Source organism: Malus domestica, chromosome 11 (genome assembly GCF_042453785.1).
Source record: "Malus domestica chromosome 11, GDT2T_hap1".
Lineage (NCBI taxonomy): Eukaryota > Viridiplantae > Streptophyta > Magnoliopsida > Rosales > Rosaceae > Malus > Malus domestica.
In genome coordinates this window covers 26630564-26650793 of record NC_091671.1, presented here as the reverse complement: position 1 = coordinate 26650793, position 20230 = coordinate 26630564, and the positions used below count along the sequence as shown (strand labels likewise).

At 36.8% G+C, this 20230-nt stretch overlaps 1 protein-coding gene across 1 annotated transcript; it reads left to right on the top strand.

The window, feature by feature from the left end:
* The first annotated feature begins 9307 nt into the window (after window positions 1-9307).
* LOC103407463 (transcription factor MYB46-like) lies at window positions 9308-12947 on the top strand. The gene is made up of 2 exons (NM_001320013.1): window positions 9308-9667; window positions 11699-12947. The coding sequence occupies exons 1-2, from the start codon at window positions 9369-9371 to the stop codon at window positions 12429-12431; spliced, it is 1032 nt and encodes a 343-aa protein (NP_001306942.1). The 5' UTR covers window positions 9308-9368; the 3' UTR covers window positions 12432-12947.
* The last annotated feature ends 7283 nt before the right edge of the window (window positions 12948-20230 follow it).

Below are 20230 nucleotides of genomic sequence, written 5' to 3'. Positions count from 1 at the left end.
TGGGCTTAGAATGGATTATACCGCTTACTGGGTCGTTAGAGTGGGTCACGGGGCGCGTTGGATCAGCAGTTGCTTACCTTAGGCCTGCATGGGCGTAGGCCTTTCTGGCGTTGAGCTGCCACATCATAGCCTGATGGCTGGGTGGCTTGGGCTTGGGCCCGTTGAGCTTTTTGGCTGGCAGCAACTACCGTGTTTTGGGCTCGGGTTTGGGCCTGCTGTGCAGTTAGGCTTGCTACTGCAGTGGGTTGGACCTCCTACCCTGGGCCTGTTGTGGCAGTTGCCAAGTTTTGGGTTTTCTGCTCATGGGCTTGGAAATAGACTTGGGCCTCCTGCCTAGGGTTTGAGTGGGTGCGGCGTTGCAAGGGTAGCGGTGGTGGAAATAGTGCCATAGCCTAGTGGCCCTACCATGGCTGCTGGGTCACGGTGGTGGTGGTAGTGGCGCGGCTTCATGGAGGTGGGGCTCTTCCTACCAAGCCTTGAGGACCTCCGTCGTGGGGCTATGTCCTCGTCTCTACAGTCCAAATCCTTGCATGTACATGGTTCCGTTTGTCGTAGTTTCTGAATTTCCTACCATTGTATCATTTCTCCAAAGATTGATCAAGAAACTTTCCTAGGAAAAATTAATTGATACGATGTGTGAGAAATTCAACGTAATAGAAAATTCAAGAAACAAATGTGAGAGGCTTCTTCGAGTGTCTTGAATTAGCTTTCAATGAAAGCACCAATTTGTCGATGCAAATTTTTGCCGTAAATGCACTTGCAAAACAATCGACACCTTTGATCAAAGACCTAAGCCTCATGCGTCCACGAGGTGGGGGGGGGTTAGGTCAACGGATTTCCGATGCCTAAGTTAGTTTCTGTGATAGTGTAAAGTGTTTAGGGCTTTTTAGGGTTGCAAAAGCTCAGAAAATTTGGTAGAATATGGGGTATTTATAGGGATAGGGCTGGCCGTAGTGTTTAATGGAGAGATATTCTCTAAATATTCCCAAGATATTAAATAGGAAATAATGTCTTGAGATAATGGTGTAATTGTCCCTAATTTATTTAAATTAGAATTACTTACTTGATTGGAGTCAATCTTCAATTGGGACTGTATTAAAGATAGGATTTGGGTAATTAATCCTTATCTTTAATTCCTTACTAAGGGCAGGTGAGCTGTGGGCAGTCGTATTCAGCTGTTGAGACCTTCAAGGATGCGAGCTGCGAATTTTTGGGATTATTTTAGGCTCCACAGTTATTACTGTCTTAGCATTTGCTCCACAGTTATGGCTTTATTTTGGTACAACATTCTTGCGTCTTTTGGGAAGAACATATTAAGAGGATATAAAGTAAAGTAGTGATTTGTCTATAATGGTAAACCTCTGAGGGGCATTGTATCCAGTTCTCTACGTATACTACTCCTATTGCAACATATATACATATCCCGTATAGACATTTGTTGGATGAAGATGTTCGTAGGGACACTTAAAAGAAAAAGCCCTAAAGGACTCTCAATCATTTCCTATGCCCCTATAGGAGTCGGGAACCTCTTCTATTCCACTACTGTAATGTCAATGTGCCTTAAAAAGATACTAATTAGTAATTAGACAGAGTCAATGTTCATATATTGAAAGGGAATTTTTACTTGGGTTTAGGGAAAGGGATTTCTTGTTGGATCCGATCATGAATGTTGTAATATTTCTTTTGACTTACTTCACGCATGCCAACATTCATGTTGTAGTTTGACACATTGATGAAAGAGCAATGCTAGAGAGACGGACGAGGAACGATTCTTCATAATTACATGTGACAATCAAATATTTTTGTAGCTGCTAATATTTTCATTGGCTTGTTTAAGAGATGCTGGTAGCTTCTGAAGTAAAAAGAAAAACGATAACCACACATATTTTCTCTTCTTACACACAACTCTTTATCGTTGCCCAATTCAAACAAAGAGAATATACATATTTAAACAAGTTGAAGATATGCTGATCCAAATCCAATGATGGATGCACATTCCTTTACTTGGTAAAAAATGGAAGGGCATTCTGAGTTGGGCCAGTCTCATCAACCAAAAGATATTTTTGTTTGAGTAATGCTAGGTAGATTAAATTTGTAAAATTAATAATGTGTCAGCAATAAAAAATAAGCACATTAATAAACACTTGAGTAATAATTAAATCATTAACTTCCATATCATTTAGTTTACAAAATTTAGTTACAAATTTGGTCTCCCTAGCATTACCTTTTTTCTTATTGTGATGGTAATCAAAGTCGGCAGGAGCTGCAGAGCTTAGTAGTGGAGACTTGTAATTAAGTAGAGCATTGAAGTCATTGATGATGGTAGAGCCTGTGCTAGGTTTGTAAAAGTGTTTGAAATCTGTTCATAAACCCTTTTTTATTGGGTGTGAGGTTGTATTAAACACGTCCAATACTTCTCGAGTCAGTAAAACACCCCACTCCACCTCATAGGAACTACGAGATCACCCCAAGGATGCCTTCGGCATCCAGGGGTCGCAAACCGACCAAAGAACCTTGTTCACTCTTTAGGGGTACTCTCCTGGTGGATAGCAAACCAACAAAGTCGGCAGGGGCTAAGCTTCGGCAACAAAACAGTAAAGATAAAGCATTGAAAAAGTTGGAGCCTTTGGAGTACTTCCAATGTTTTCCCCTGGAAGGCTACACCTTTTCCCGTTTCTCTTACATGTTGTTTATATTTTTAGACCCTTCACATGTCTTAGGCTTCCCCGCTAATTAAAGAGAAAAAGCATATCTTCCACCCCCCGGGTGATTAGCTACTAGAATTATGATGTTCTTCCCTTTTATTATGCATGTTGAAATTTACGATTCAATTGCATATAAGGATGGCAAGTTGGCAACGGAGCGAGGTGGGGTTGTGTTATCTTTCTTTTTGAGTGCCTTTACGTGTGCGAGGTGGGCTCTCATTGTTTTTTGACATGCTTATATATTTGGAATGCGGTACGTATAGAAATATTCTAATTAATGATTTCTCTTGTATATATATTCGAATTGTCTTTTGTTCACTTGTTTAATTTTGATTACTGTCCAAAGTAAGTAAATATGTCATAAATTATTTACAAGTATCTCACTACTGAAATGTCTGGAAGTGGTGGATAACCGTGACTTGCCACTAGGTGTCATCATTTTGAAAAAAAAATAATAATGATTGTAGACAAGGATCAAAACGAGTAATTTAAGTGTTTAGAATTAGGGCTCATTCACTAATGAAGAAAACACATGAAAAGTGCTTCTATATAAAATTTGTTGTCATTTACGTGATTTTATTAAAAAAAAACATTTTTCATGTGCTTCTTGAATAAATTACTTGAATAATTTTAAAAATAATGACCTTTCTTGCGGTTCTTATATAAAATAATTTTAGCTCTCCCAAAATTCTTTCAAGCAGGCAGTGAAAATACGAGCGCTTAAAGGTTGCAAACCCTCAAAATTAATTAAGTTTTCAGTATCGGTGTTACTTTCCCATAAAATATAATATATTGCGGTCAATGTTTTTATTCTGAATTTTGAAATAATTCTGATTATTATTTATTCAAGAATTAAAAAAGAAAGATTTTAAGTTTTAAACCGTGTAAATGATGAATTTGATAATCAATTAATATATCGTTGTATTTAAAAATAATATGTACAATCAAAGGACGTGAAACCTCTAATTTGTTTTTGTTAAAAAGCTGTCAACTTTTATTGAGTTGTTCTGCTGCCGACACGGTTTATTATAAACTAATTCTTAACTAACAATTTCAAGGTCAGCTTAACTTTGCTTTATCTCCGAAATACTGCAATCAATCATACGATTTGACTTCAATGAAAAGTCTAAAGTGGCATTCAAGCACCTTCCATTAGGAAAACATGAAACACTGATTTGCATTTAAACTTCAGGTCTGATTTTTCTTTTTGAAATATATTATTACACACACACACACACACACATATATATATATATTTTTTTTTTTGGTTTAATTCGATAGTGGTTAACAAATTGTAGATTGCCACCCACAAATATGGTATTGATGAGTTCGAAATGTGATATGTAGAATTGGAACTTTTAGTCCCCTCCTTTTAGCTTTACGGGGCATCTTGTGTCTGTACACAGGAGGTACTAAAGATTTTGCACAATGAAAAAAGAATATGATCGAAAAGGTACCATACTAGAAATCGCTGGATTTGCCTTATCTTATAGGCATTGTTTATGCACTAAATTTGCACATCACAAACGTATGCAAACATGAATCAACAACACTTAAGTAGCATATAAGATCAAACTTAATTGGTAGCATTTAAAAGTTTTTCTTGTTCCAAGTTAATGTAACATACTCCTTTCGAAGTGAGTAAATTTATCTATCGAAACTATACTTGCGCTATGCCTATATACACTATGGTACTGAATTGGCTTTGTCATAATATTAGCTGATCAAATCATGCACATCTCAACAGATTTAAGGCCACAAGTTTTCTATGTGGCAGGCTGTGGCGTCCAATTTTTGCACCCCATGGCTTTGTTGCGAAACCATGTCTTTACTAGGTCAAATATTATTTATTTATTTATTTAGATTTTTGTCATTTTTGAATAATTTTGATTGTTTTTTGTTTTAATTTCATTTTGGATTTGAGGGTTGGGTAGGAGTATATATACACACAACTTTCCAAAAGGTTTGCAGTCAAATAATTTAGAGTTTTCTAGTATGTAGTGGATTGCAGATTGTGTTCTAGCTAGGATGTAAAGCTTGTTAGCCCTTATTTTGTTACTTTTGGTGCGTTATCTCGCCACCTTAATTAATAAAAATGAATTATTTTGTTAAGATAGCTAAGCTTAGCTATTTGAGAAGGACTAACTAATGAGGTTCCTAACCAAAACCTCCGAGAACTATCCACAGTGATAATTAATAAGAGAGGTTGTGCTATAGGGTTTAGGGTTTACACTTTTGGTAATTCTCATTATTTATTCGCTGAAATATCTTAAAATAGTTCTTACGATGAATCGTTCTGACTCGGCCTTAGCTACAATTATCAATCCATACAGCACCTCAATCATCTGAGGCGGTCGCGCTCAAATTCTTTGTTTTTTTTTCCACTAAGAAGTATGGATACAGATACAAATACAATGATGCGATACAATACAACACGGCAATATTGAAAATTTCTAAAAATTAGAATATGATAGGGCATGTATACAACAAATAAAAATATATATAGTGATAAAAATATATAATTTAAAACGTAATTCATCGTTCACGTTCAAGTTCATATGATTTCTTGGAGAAGAAAGGTTAGAAATTGAATCCTCTTTATATACAGTAAGAAAGAGTGTGAGAGTCGTAATCATGATTTTAAACAGAGACAAACCCTTTCTATTCATCAACTTTCAATATAGCTCTTCCCAATTACTTTATCTTCATTATCTTTTTTGAAGTGTAAATGTATCTTATGAGGAGTATCCGAGACTAAGAGGCAAATATCATATCCAATCAAGTATATCAAGTTGAATATCAGAGTGCGCAACGAACGAGATTAACAAAAAATAAGAATATTATTAAACAACCGAGAATGCCGGAACGGCTACAAAATCTTAAGAGACTACATTGTGAATAACTTGATCCTCAAACTAAATTACAAGCTCTATTTATAGAGCAATAAACCTAAGAAACCCTAATGCTTAAATGCCAAAAATACCCAACTACAAAATCAAATCAAATCTCTAATTAATTTCCTAAATAAACCAAATAAATTTCAACACCCCCCGTCAAACTCATGGCGGTATACGTCTTGAGGTTGCCAACAAGCAGATGCGAATGCAAGACTCCAAATTCCAGTGCTAGTGCCAGTGCCAATGCCAATACCAATGCCAATACCAATTCTAATGCCAATACCAATACCAATGCCGATGCCGATGCCAATTTCCGATGCCAATTTTGATACGAAATTCCATCGGTGCAAGTACAAGATTCCAATGCCAGTGCCAGTGCAAGATTCCAATGCTAATGCCAATTGTGAACTCCATAACAAACCTGAACAAGCAAGCAAAAAAACCCAACTTTCGCAACGTTACTCGAGTAGTCACCAGTCCAAACACTCGAGCAATCGTCACGGAAGGCAACACCAAACCTCCCAATACAAGCGGCCTTAAAAACAACCAAACCACTGAAAAACAAACGACCACTATTTTCCCGATCCAACCTCAAACTTCACAACCTGAAAAGGACACATTGAAACCCACAAAAAATTCAAGATCCAGAGAACAACCTAGAGAGAGAAGAAACAAAACGACCCTAATATTTCTTTCATCCCCGTGTGGGCCTCCAAAAAAAAATCAAGCCTTTTTTTTCTTCAGACTACTACGACTATCAATACCGAATTTTCAAAGACAAAAAAAGGAACATAAACAGAGTGACCAAGAAGAACAAAGGACACAGACCGAAGCGGAAGCGAAAGCGTAATTGAGACCAAAACTAAACCAAAAGAACAAAAACTGACAAAACAAACTGATATCATACAAGAGCAGATTGGATCCAAAGGATCAAACCCACTTTGATACCAAGTTGAATATCAGAGTGCGCAACGAACGAGATTAACAAAAAATAAGAATATTATTAAACAACCGAGAATGCCGGAACGGCTACAAAACCTTAAGAGACTACATTGTGAATAACTTGATCCTCAAACTAAATTACAAGCTCTATTTATAGAGCAATAAACCTACGAAATTCTAATGCTTAAATACCAAAAATACCCAACTACAAAATCAAATCAAATTTCTAATTAATTTCCTAAATAAACCAAATAAATTTCAACATATCGATACAAAATACGCGATCAAACTACAGTATCCGTGCTTCATAGCATCCGCATATATAACTCATCTTTTTCAAATCGACACAGAACTTTGACATGGAGTAACATTATTAGTACACAACTAATTGTGTGTTTATCTGAAAAAAAAAGAAAAAAAAAACTAATTGTGTGTTTCGAAGTACAGTGCAGATAGTTTATGTTTCACAATACAAGACTCTAAAATGTAGGATTCTCTCTAGATTCACCACCACCTCATTTTTTTTGACACAATTCTGATACCAACATTATAAAATAATGTGTAAAAAATATGAGGTGGTGAAGAATCCATAAAAAATTCCACTTTTGATACAATTAGTAGTCTAACTACTTAATTATAAGCACATGCAAAGTCGTGAAATGGCACTAACGAAGTCGACTGAATGAAGAAAAGTTGAATGCTATTGGCTAGTATAAAAACCTTTGATTTGCTTATGCGTGAGGAAAAAAAACCTAATAGAGTGGTTCCACTTGTGAACCTTTTTTTTGGGTCAATTATCCAATCATGAACCATTTCATGTAGGTTTTCATCTTTTGCCAATGAAGTTTTGAGAACATGAGGATTCTCTTCGGATTCTCTTTGTGAGGATCCTGTAAATCCTCAAATCGTGATCGTTTATCGTATATCGTACAATCAGTTTTTATCAGGTATTATTCATATTTAATTTTAAATAAAAGTATTTAAAATGATTTATGGCACACAACATACAATGAACGGATACGATTTAAGGATCTCCAGAATGCTCACAAAGAGGATCCAGAGAGGATCCGAATTCTTTTTTAGAAGTGTTTAGACTGCCCCATCACCGCGCTCTTAATTAACTACCGGAGAGCCCTGTTAGACAAATAATTAGTAGCTAACTCAATTGCAGTTCCAGACCTTCTAGAAGGTGATACTGTGCCCTCTTCAAGTCTACATGGCCTGGCATTTAATTTATAAATAATCTGCAATTTTGGTTTCTAAAATATTTTACCCCAATAATAATGTAATTGATCTTTTATTTTAAAATGATGCTAGTAATTTTAAGTTTTAACACCAAGGGGTTGGTTTAATGAAAAGGAGTAAAAGTCTGGATTCTCAATGGACTCATTATTTTTACCGACTCTACTTTGACATAATGTTTGACTCGGGACCAAAATTACACTATTGCATTCATGTGGTACTGGGGGCTGTGTGGTGAGATGCCTCCTATAAAAAAAATGATGCTATTGTACGTACCAAATCTACTGACCACCATGTTGATCATCTCTTTATTTATTACAAACTAATGATATTTCTCTCTACTTATAAGTGGTGGTGGTGATGTGTGGATGGATGGGGTGTCTTAAGCTTGACTTCACGAATTGCAAGTTCAATAAATTGTTACAAGTCCATTATGTAACTTAGACTCATAGTGTTGTATATTCATAATATATTATATGTTACACACACACACACGCATATATATATATATATATATATATATATATATATATTAAATCTGTATGCCCAGAAGCAATATATTGTTTGCTAAGAGAAAAATTAGTAAAGAAATGTATATGCAATATTATGTTGCTTTATATATATTAAATCTGCATGCCCAGAAGGTAATTAGAATTTAATCGATTAACCCTAAACCCTAATCATCGACCAGCATGCATTCCAACGGAACCGTAATATAAAATACACATGCATGATGAAAATAAATACACCGGCACACATGCATATATTGAATTTAACGGAGCCCTAATTGAATACGTACTATGCTGCATGCTATATATAATATATTAGTTTGTTTTAACCGTTTTAGTATTGCATAGATTGATAGTGAAAGCTCCAAATCACTTATTTTGTCACCTTTCTCATAAGAGAATAATATAAGGATAAATTGCTACAAAATGGAGTCTTTTTTACTTTTTCTAAATTCATCTACATATGAAGCTTAAACATGGGATGTGGATCTCATGGCTAATCAGCATTGAAGCTGAATGAACTGGACCAATAAGTGCACATAATGGATTATTCTTGATTATCTTATTCTTTATCTTCAACAATACGTGTAGAGAGAGAGACATTATGTGAAGTGGAAGCAAATTTATATGTTGGCTTGGTTCCAAAAAGAAAAGAACACACACAAAATACTTCATATATACACATATATTTTCTTTGATGCTTTTATAATATAATATGATGATTACCTTGCGAATGAAGAAAATAGGTATAGAAAAGAGACAAAGGTCATGGAGTCAAAGACAAGAGGATCCCACCTCTCTCTCTCTCTCATACAGCCAGGTCCCTGTCCAAACCGTTTTCTACCCAGACACATCAACCAACTCTCTCTCTCTCTTCCCTATATTGTAAGCAAACCCCACAACCATCACCATCATCATTATCATCATCATTCCCACCATATGAAGCCTTGTGTCTCTCTTTTTCTCTATAAAGTCATCACATATTTACATCAAACTAGTTGGGAGAGAATAAGACATCCAAAACATTAATTCTCGATAAGCCATCTCCTTTCACCCATCGCTCTCTCATCACAATGAGGAAGCCAGAGCCCTCCTCTGCAGCAGCAGGCAAGAACAACAAAGAGAACAACTCCAACAGTAAGCTCCGAAAGGGTTTGTGGTCGCCGGAGGAGGACGACAAGCTGATGAGGTATATGATCAACAATGGCCAAGGTTGTTGGAGCGATGTGGCAAGAAACGCTGGCCTGCAGAGGTGCGGCAAGAGTTGCAGATTGCGCTGGATCAATTACTTGAGGCCCGACCTTAAGCGAGGTGCCTTTTTGCCCCAAGAAGAAGAGCTCATTATCCATTTGCATTCTCTCCTTGGAAACAGGTTGTTTATCAATTAACACTTTTTACTAAATACATGTTTGATTTTTGTATATTCATGCGAAAGCTCTTCTAGTTTTTGTTGGTGTCACTTTCCATAAACGTATAGTTGATTCATCGGAATGTTTTGCATCTGCATGCTGTTGTGATTAATAAATTCAGATGCACAAGAAGTTACTAATTAGCTATACATTTTTCCAATGATACGCACATTATACAGGACAAGCTGGCATTCTCTTCTATTAAAGCTTTGGTGTGGAAGAGTAAATTCTAAGCAGAAAAAATTATGGATGTCAAATAAATGAGAAGGCTTATGTGACAAAGTTTATAAGAGGATTTTAGGATGGAATAGTTGTTGAGAATATACAATCCCCATTATAAGTCATTGAAATTTTGGGGTCTCTACACTCTTTATTGACGATTTGACGTTTTAATTTTTTTAAAACGAAAAACTTATTTGATAACTTTTTCAGTTAATAAAAGAATAAAAACTGAAAATTTAAATTTAGACAATTTATTTTTTTTAGCTTTCATTTTCTTGGAAATCAAGTCAAGTCAATTTTTAGTTTTCATGTTTCATTTAAAAAAAAAAAAAAAAAACTGAACACCCAAAACAATTATCATATAAGTTTTTTAGTTTTTAGAAAAAGTAAAATAAAAGTTAAAAATTGTATATTAAATAGCATAGAATACATGTCATCTACTATGACTTTTTATTTAAACGAATATAATTTTCTTCTATCAATGAAAAAAAATATCACTAGATTTCAAGACGTCATTAATATGTTAATCCACTTACCAAGGGTGCTCAAAATATAATATTTTATATATAATATATGTATACACTATAAATATATTTTATTGTAAACAAATTAAAGCACTTTTGCACGACACATGTATAAATCTAAAGTAATGCAACACTTACCACATTTGTCATATCATGTTTATACAACCTCTCTAATAGAGATATGATCCACTAACACATGTGAATTTCATCTCTGTTAGAAATATGGTACAAAATGGGGTATGAAAAATGTGATAAGGGTAACATTTGATAAATATATAGATATTGTGTTGGATGCTTGCATCAACCCATATACAAAAATAATTTATTCTTCGTCATAATACAGGTCACATAAATAAATAACAAGTTGGTTAAGTTTTATTTATTTATTATTATGGGATTAGTATGCCAATGTTGACTATAATATCGCAAATATTGAAACTTATTAAATTTTTGGTATATATGAAAGTGAAAAAGGGTTAAAAAATTATGTCTATAAATTCATCTAAACTATAAGGAGGAGGGTTAGAACTTAGAACACATTGGCTTGAAAATAAATACTCTATCTATTAGAACAATCCACTACTTGCTAGTCCCTTGTTGTTCTTAGAATAATGCTTCCCCTATTGTTTTAAGAATAATGCTATTTACACTAAAATTTTTAATATATGCAAGACTCACTTGTATTAAAATGTATAATTTTTGTTTAAAAAAAAAGAAATAAAGGTATAGTTATTCGGTCCACATCCTATATAAGCTTCCATGCAAATTAACCATCAGTACACAAAAAAACATAAGACAACGACTGATATTAGAGTATTGTCTGGTGTAAAGGGAACATAAATTGTAAAATGTATAATTCACTTGGGTTTCTTATATGTTTCCTAGGGCTTCGGCTGCCAAAAGCTATAGTAAACTAAAGAAACTGGCACCGCAATATGATGTCTACATCTCTATACCTTTCGAGTCGAAGACACTCAAAATATTTATGTGTTTTAATTTAGGAAGGCATGCAAATCATGCATTAAGGAAACGCATATAAGAAGCTAAATAATAGACATAATATTTTATATATACAATACACACACACACATAACTCATCAAACACTAGTTGTTGGGGAAAAAAGAAATCAAACAATTCAATATTTTCTTGTTGGTCAAGAATGAAACACTCTTGTTAAAACCAACTCTTTTAAGTGGTTGATAATATATGACTTTTTTTATAACTATTTTGTTTTTATATACGTGTAGGTGGTCACAAATTGCAGCCCGGCTGCCAGGAAGAACTGACAATGAAATAAAGAATTTCTGGAACTCAACAATAAAGAAAAGGTTAAAGAATTTGTCATCCTCCAATGGCTCACCAAACACAAGCGACTCATCCCCAGAGGCTAAAGATCATCGTGTGGTGGCAGCCAGTAGGTTCATTATTCCCGGCCAAGAACATGGCATGGTGCCAATTTACATGGACTCAACATCTTCATTCATGCAATCTGCGGTCCTCAGCCACATGTTCGATCCATTTCCTGCACTCGATATTGATCAGGGTGGCCTAACCTTGCCCGGTGCAGGTGGATACTACAACGCCAACCCATGCATAACACAAAGGGAGATTGGAGTCGGTGGTGGTGATGATTGTTATAATTTTGGAGGAAACGGAGGGTTTGGGAGTGGGGATGTTGATATTGGGGTAGAAGGAGAGATATTTGTCCCTCCCCTTGAGAGTGTCAGCATTGAAGACCAAAATATTAAAACTGAAACCACCTATGGGGATAGTAAAAATAATAACATTTACTACAATAATATAAATAGCATCCTCACCTGCAATAAAACTAATAAAAATATTAAAGGTGAGAGCATAATTGGGGTTGGGAATTACTTTGACGATGATCAGGAAGAGTTAACAATGGGGGACTGGGACTTGGAGGATTTGATGAAAGATGTTTCATCTTCCTCCTTTCCTTTTCTTGACTACCAAAGTTGAGTAATTGCCTTCAAATATTCCAACATCTTTTTTTCCTTTTTCTTTTTAATTTTCTTCACATAATCTTTATTTTTTGTCCTTTTTTTATTATTTGAGAATCTCCTTTTATTCCTAAAGGTTAATAGAAAATTACTCCTAGTCATAGACTGCAGAAGTACCACAGCAGTGTTTATTCTACTTTCATATTACCACATGGTATAAGAAGGCAAGGTAGCTTAGATAAAGTGGGACAGTGGTCTGAAATAAAGGTCACACTTGAGTATATGTAAAGTGGTAAGGAAGAGTCTTTTATGTATCTGCTTTTTTCATGGCGCTGAGATGCTTCAAGTAGTGTGATATTTTGTGAAGGAAGATGTGAATAGCTACATAAAATGTAGGGAGAGATGCATCAAGGTTAATCATAATAATTAGTTGGTATGTATATCAATTGTGGCTATTATGAGATGTACAAAATAATGGCAGGTGGAATTTTTATCAATGGGTGATAAGTAGGTTTGTACTACACATTTGATGAAGATAATATACTTATTCCCTCTTTTTCACTTTTATTTATTTTTAATTATATCAAGTAAATATTTCATAAAAAATTTGTTACGACATTTTTCTTTAATGAGTCTTGACAAAATAATTACCCACTTTTGATCAAAGACCAAAGCCACACGCCCAAAGAGTGGGGCAAGGAGGGGGTGGTTTGGCCAATGGATCTCCGATGCATAAGTCAATTTCTCTAGAAAGAGAAAGAGTTTATGGTTTAGTTGCGTAGCGAAAGTTTACCAAAATTTGGTGTAGAATAGGTTATTTATAGGGAGATGTGATTGGCTATGGGAGAAAGATCTTGCGCCATGTGTCGTCATCTAGTTGGCCAAGGTGCGTCATCTGTTAGAGAGGAAAAAATTATCCCGAAGATATTATTAATTAAATAAAATATTGGGGGATTATCTTGCAGTATCCCTGATTGGATATGACTGTGATTCCTTACTTGATTGAGTTGGTATTCAATAAAGAAAACTTAACGATCAGGATTAGTTATTAATCCCCTCTTTTATTCCATTGTCTTATCTTCTTGCCATGGGCAGCGGAGCTTGGAGAGATTGAAGTCAGTAGTTCAGGTCTTCAATAGTGTTGAACTACAAGTGGAACTCTACCTTAAATAAAGGATTAAATAAAGCTAGAGAACATTTATTTTCCAAACAAAAAGGAGAGAAAACTGGAGGAAATTCTTCCTCTCCCTCAGTTTTCTTCTTCGCTTGCCCCGTGAAGAGTTGATCATCGTTGCCTTCTTCATTGTTGTAGCTATCATGCCAAGAAGTAAGACAATTTTCCTTTCCTTACCATCGCTGCCACGGGGGAGCTTAGGATTGGTGGGCAGGGGCATATGTGGTTGACATGGTTGTAGAGGTTGCCTAAAGGTTGAAGTGGCTTGGCTAAAGCCGAGGAACGGAGCCGCGTGGGTGGCTAGAGTTGCTAAAGATGGCTAGTGCATGTTAGGTTGCTGGGGAAAGAGTTGGGCCACTGGGCCTACCTCATTAGGCCGCTTGCAAGTGAAAGAGATAGGGCTAAGACGCTGGGTTGGGCTTAGCACGGGGCCTTAGGGTCAGTCTACTTAGAGGAGAGAGCATGGGCCATAGGCCTCCGTGGCTGCTACTGCAACTGCTTCAGCCATGGGGCCTTAGGCTACGACCTAATGCCTCTTCTTCTTTCTTCTTCCTTCTGCTACTATAACTGCTCGAGCCATAGGGCGCAAAAGTGATAAATATCCTCAATTTAAGTATCGTCAAAGCAAGTTTTCAGGCAAAATGGGATACTTCAGAGTTCCAAAAGCCAAGATTGGCCATAAGGAATTGTTCCAGGATTTTCTCAAGAAATACATGCATGCAATCCCCTCCAGGGTTTATGTGAGGCAGGTGAAAAACAAAAGTATCCATGATTCGTGCACTAAAGCTGCTTAAACGGGGAAGAGAGTGATCATATTTCATTTGTAATACTTCATACTGGGATTCACCTTTCCCATGTCACGCTTATTCTAAAAGGTAATTTGCTCAATGCAATCTGTGCGATTGTAGGATTTCATAAGTTAAGCAAATTCTTCAATATGCACCTAACCATTAACGAATTCTATTACTTTTTTTTAGATTGGTCACAAAGATGGGGTGGGGCAGTTGAGGTCTGCATGCCATAAGCTCTTGAATTCTTCAAACATGGGTGATCATGAATAAGCCAAGGACATATTGGAAGTTATTAGAATATAAATTTGACTCGTCATCTGAGCCAAGCGCCTGATAAAGTTTATAGTTGGTAAGTGAATAGCTTTCTCCTTTGTTTGCTTGAGATTTCTAGTGAGCTGCTCTTGACTTCAGGTTACTAAATATCTTCTTTTCTTGTCTAGGTTTTGAGTTTGGCATAACTTCGAAGATCAAACCTGACATGAAGAAACTGCGTGTCACCATGGGTATTCCAGTCGAGTACCACAAATGGCACTAGGTGCTTAGTCATTTTCTTAGGGTGAAAGGTGGACCGTCTCCCAAGAAAGAGATTAAATGTATCAAAGAGAATACATATGCTTGCCTGATCGCCTTTGTTAAGCTCACTATTACTTGCTAGTGAGAGTGGTACGAGAAGAGCTTCACTACCTGCATGTGAGTCGTCGGTCGATAAAAAGCCAACGAATTATTTTGTTGCCCACATAAGTTCTTCTACTCCTAAGAAACTTGTCATCAATTTGTCTTCCCTAGATGAAAAAAAAGAACCCGCTAAGCTTAAGCCAATGAAGTATGCTGCTCCAAAGGAAGCTAAATCCATTACTGAGAAAATTGCTTAACGCAAGAGTTTTATGTTGCCTCTATGCCTGGGTTTGGAGATCGAGTAAAGCGTCCATCTGGAGCTATGTCTGTATCGGCTTGCAAGAGGCTTACCACTGTGATGTGTAGGAAGGTAGACTCAGCTGCTAAAGAAATACCGAAGCCTATTCATTCTTCTGTTGTGCAGCTGAGCTGCTTGCCTAGAAGGAGGAAAATGTTTCTAAGGGCAATTATACTTGAAGAGTTTTTTGAGATTCACTCGTTATTTAATGATGATCTACTTAAAGATCCATCTGGTTATGCCAAGTTTGTTGAAAGTGTTAGGAAAACAGTGGGCTTGGGTGCCTTTTCGAATTGTGCTACTGATGAAAGAAGAATTTCACTTATTGCGACTATACCAAAAATTCTTATAGCTAAGGCCGTGTGCTTGGATAACGTCAACTCTGCATGTAAGTTTTGATCCCCACAAGACTCCGGTCACTGAATGTTATAAGGGCATCTAAAGCGGGACCCTGTTGTCTGAGGTTCAACGAACCGAAGTCATTTGAGGAATAAGAATGCCGACGTCCTTTGGATAGAGAGAACCCTAGGGGCATAGCCAGAAAAGATTATCCCCGTATCTCTAGCAAGCTAACAGTTTAGGTCAAGAGCCCTCTCTCCCTTACAAATGAGTCCATGGAACCACTTAAAAAGTTCTCCTAGCCTCGATTCAAATCATTTCATAGAGATTTTGATAAGGATTATCACGTTATGCACTTCTTCCACATATGGTGGTGGGTGAATTTGGTTCCAACAATGGGTGCTTTCATTGACAGTAAACTCATATTCCTCTCGATTAGATCACTCTACCCTTATGAAAACCTTTCCCAGACAGTCATTATATGGTCGAGCCCTTGACCCGAATAACTAAAATAGCTCTTTAATAGATCAAGTACGGGACAGAGTGTTGATGATACATGCATCGATAAAGGATCTTTGAAAACATTTACAATCCAAATAGTGGGTTGGACTTTTAAGGCTAGAGGAATGGATGAAAAATTTAGAAGATACCATCATCTGTTTCGAAAACTGACTATCTAGACACCACCAAGAATGCCTAGTCCAGGTCCATGCATGCTGACCCTAGAACATGCTCCAAAAGCACGCCACAGAGAACTCAAGGTCTACTCTTGATCCAATGTTCGAGAAGAAAATTGTTTCCCAAGGTCAACTGCATAGATGGAAAGCAAGGACTCTTTCAAAAGGCACAGAAGGGAAGGAAGACGACACATGAAGGACCTCGATCTCCACGATCCCTGTTGTAGGAATAGATGCTACCTACCCCTCTTTGATGGTGTTCTTGTTATTAAGCTGCAAATCTCTGACTCTATGGTAGGCCGAGTTTTGATAGATAATAGAGCATAAAGTAACATCCTTTTTAGGGTTGTGGTCGCAAAAATGGGCATCCTCAATAGGGTTAACAACAGAAGATCTACTATCCAAACCTTTGATGAGACCTCACTCTATACCTTGGGAATAATAAAGCTTGTGGTGTGAGTGAAATCGTCCAAACATCTTATGACCTTCCATGTCATGGATTGCCAATCCCTTACAACGCCATTCTTGACCAAGAATGGTTGTACAACATGGGCTAAAAGGGAAGCAAATAACCGATGCTAAAAGGGAAATACCCTACTAGTGAAAGACATGCCTCTCACAGACCTTTCCATATTGCCTAAGAAAAAAGACAATATCAAAACTACACACAGTTTGATTCCCATTTTGGGATAGGTAGGCAGTCCATTCCAGATTCGACCATAACGTCACTGTTTGCATGAAGACAGGTCAAAGGAAAACTCATCTTGTAATGGCCCACCATAAGCTTATCGTCAAAAGTGATCCCTGATGTAGTTTTTACATTATATCATTGTTTCTTAGAACCAGTAATTTGATTCTCCTTCCCAAATATATGTAGATAATCTTTCCTAGATACAATCATATTCCATTTTCAATGAATCCTATTATTGGAACCAAATCTGCACACCTCCGTTAATGATGGTTGAACAAAAATTTGAGTAAACCAAAGCAAATTGTAAAACTGTAAAACAACCGTAAGCAAGTCTTAGGCCGGGGGGTGTGCTAGCCAAAGGTTCTCCGACGGTTAAGTCAGTAAAGGATTTGAGACTCAAGCAATGGGCAAGAGAATTCAAGTGAATAGATTGTGTTACCGTGGATGAACCCTAGATGGGTGTATTTATACAGTGGGAAAGACACCTTTTTAGGATAGAATCATTGTTCTAAGCGAGAGAATCTTAGAGAATATCTAGAAAGTAGATATTGCATCTTTTTTGGAGTTGTGATTACTTGCGGCAACACCTATCCCTAGTTTGTAGAGATTTCAAAACTTATAGGATTTGATTGTGTCCATATTCGGATTAAATCGTATGTCTTGTGGAACAAGCATGGTCATCTAGTGAAGTTGCTAGGACTCTGCCTAGTGCCCCGGAGTAGAGTGGTGGTGGCACCCAACTTCATTTGATGCAACTCTGCCTGGAGCTATTGAATCTATGACCAGACTTCTGAGGTAACAATATTCGAATTAGCCTTACTCTGGCCCTAGAAAATCATGGTCCAACACCTATTTTCACTATAAATAAAGAAGCTTTATTTGTCTTCATTTCAATATTTACTCTTTTTTTCTCTTTATGGTGATGTAGGGAATACTTTACTCACTTCAAAACAAAGCATAAACTTTAAAATCTTCGCTTGAAAGCAAGTCTAAAATTCAAAATAACACTGTCAGAGGAGTCTCTCTTAACCCATCCTGTATTAAAATGGTTAGTAGTTTGGGATATTCAAGCCGTAATAAGCGCAGTTATGATTAGCGGGCCACGAGCACAGGCACATGGCACCTTGACCGAAAGTCCAATACACCATCTAGCCTTCAAAAATGTTATATAACTAGCAAAGTTGTGGGTTATAACATTCAAACCTAGGATCTATGCCATTCAAAAGAATAGTCGAAAGGGGCGAACTGAAAATTATACGTAGGTGGCTCTGAACTCCAACCTTGAGTAAGACTACTTCTAACCAATTAAGGTAGTCTGATTAGAAATGTTAAGGTCCGATGCAGATGGTCTGACAAAAGGATTAAAAAAGTGTTTTCAACCCACATGTCAACGACCATGTCTCTAAAGAACTTTTGTTTAAGATTCACTAAAGATTAACACGTAATTCAAGCTAGGAAAGAAACCTTTCTTTCGTACTACGTTGCAAGTATTGAAATCTTTGGGCTAAGAGTTGGGGCAGGGTAAGAAGATTAATTCATTTTCACAAGTTGTCTTCCGGTAAGATTCAAAATTCTTAGTCAGATAAATGCGTTTTAATAAGTACAGAGCAAAAGATTTCTTATGAGTTTAATGTTTAGTTCTTGATACTAAGGTAAGGTGGTACGCCGGATATCATGATGAGAAGCTTAATGAATGCTAAGTTTGGGAGGTAATGTTTTTCCAAATATACATTACCAAGAAGGCTTTTGAGCTCTGTCCTGGGCCCACAACTTACTTATATTTCTCTAAATCATTTATTTCTCCGAAAATGTGTGTTTACTTTAGAAAGGTTTATCGAATTAAGATTTCTCCATGAACAAAGAAGGAACAATAATTATATTACTACGAAAATACAAGTTTAGATCATGGAAAAGACAAGCCCCCGTCCTAGCCAAGAAACACTAATGTTGATATCCTTTTGCAACTTCTTTCCTCTTGGCAGAACTTGAAGTCTCTGCAAATATGTCTAGCGTTGGGTTGTCATTAGAGTTGAACTCTTCCTCTTGCTCTGCCTCCAAATCTGAAATCTCATTCAATAAATGCTCTAGAATGGGAAAGTCTATGTGTTTGATCTCCTCTATGATCTTATAAACATCTTAACCACCGATGTGGTCTTGTCAAGCATAACCTGTGAGGTACCCTAGGTTGTATCATTCGATGTACTCTTATATGGTTGCCTTTTTGTGGGTATCCCGAAAGGCTAACATTTCTGATTTGTGCACATCAATGATTTGTTGAAGGTCTGCAATGCGGGTATTTTCCCTTTGATCAACCTTTTGGCACTATTCTACTTTTAATTCTAAAACGGCATGTTCCGCCACCCAAGCGCTTCGCTCCGAATATAGTATGTGCTCCGACTCTTGTCTCAGATCTATAGATGCCTAATCTGCTTCACCTTTGGCTCAACTCTTCAACATCAACTCCTCCCTCGCCTTCACAAGGTCGTTCCGGTAATCATTAGCCTTCATCTCCTTAAACATAGCTACATTGATGTATTTATATATTTTCACCTTTTGGGTATCCTTCAAAGGTTGTTGTTCAGTTTGAATCCTCCTAAGCTCTTCTGATTAGACCAACAGTCGCCGCTCAAACTCCAACCTCGTATCTGTCTCTAGTGAGGATGTTCACTCAAGTTCTTAAAATCGCCCCATTTGGCGGAATAGGGCCATCTTTGTCCATACATTGGCCTAACAAACAAAAATTAGAAAGAAGAATAACGGTGCTAAAATATACTTGCATTAAGGAGAAAATGGAATATAATATTACCTTATAACATCTTCAGAACACTGCATCAAGACATCACCATGAGATGTGCATACTTCTTTATAGTCTGCAGAGGTAATTGTGGCACCCAAGAGAGCCCGGGAATATTCTGCGCTCTGAAGTCCGCTGGCATTTGTTAGAAGGGTGACATGACCAACTAAAGCCCTAATAACAAGATGAGGTCGCGCAGTTCCTTGGGACCTGGTTGAAGTTATGGGCAGAAGATTATTGCTACTAGGGAGTGACTTTACAAGTCTTGCCAATGGAAGAACGGATATGTAGGATGGCGCAAGAGGAGAAGTTGGAACTCAGCTTGATTATGGTTGAAGAACTGATGAAAGTGTCATAGATGACAGTTTGAGCTTGGGCTTGAGTACTTGTTAGGATGCCTGCCCCAAAGGCAGAAGGGACAAAGTTAGCGGTTTGCTAA

What these genes read in the sequence shown, in the direction of transcription:
- LOC103407463 (NM_001320013.1), top strand. Translation starts at nt 9,369, where the DNA reads ATGAGGAAGCCAGAGCCCTCCTCTGCAGCAGCAGGCAAGAACAACAAA. An exon ending in CATTCTCTCCTTGGAAACAG is followed by an intron (nt 9,668 to 11,698) that starts GTTGTTTATCAA and finishes ATATACGTGTAG; the next exon opens with GTGGTCACAAATTGCAGCCC.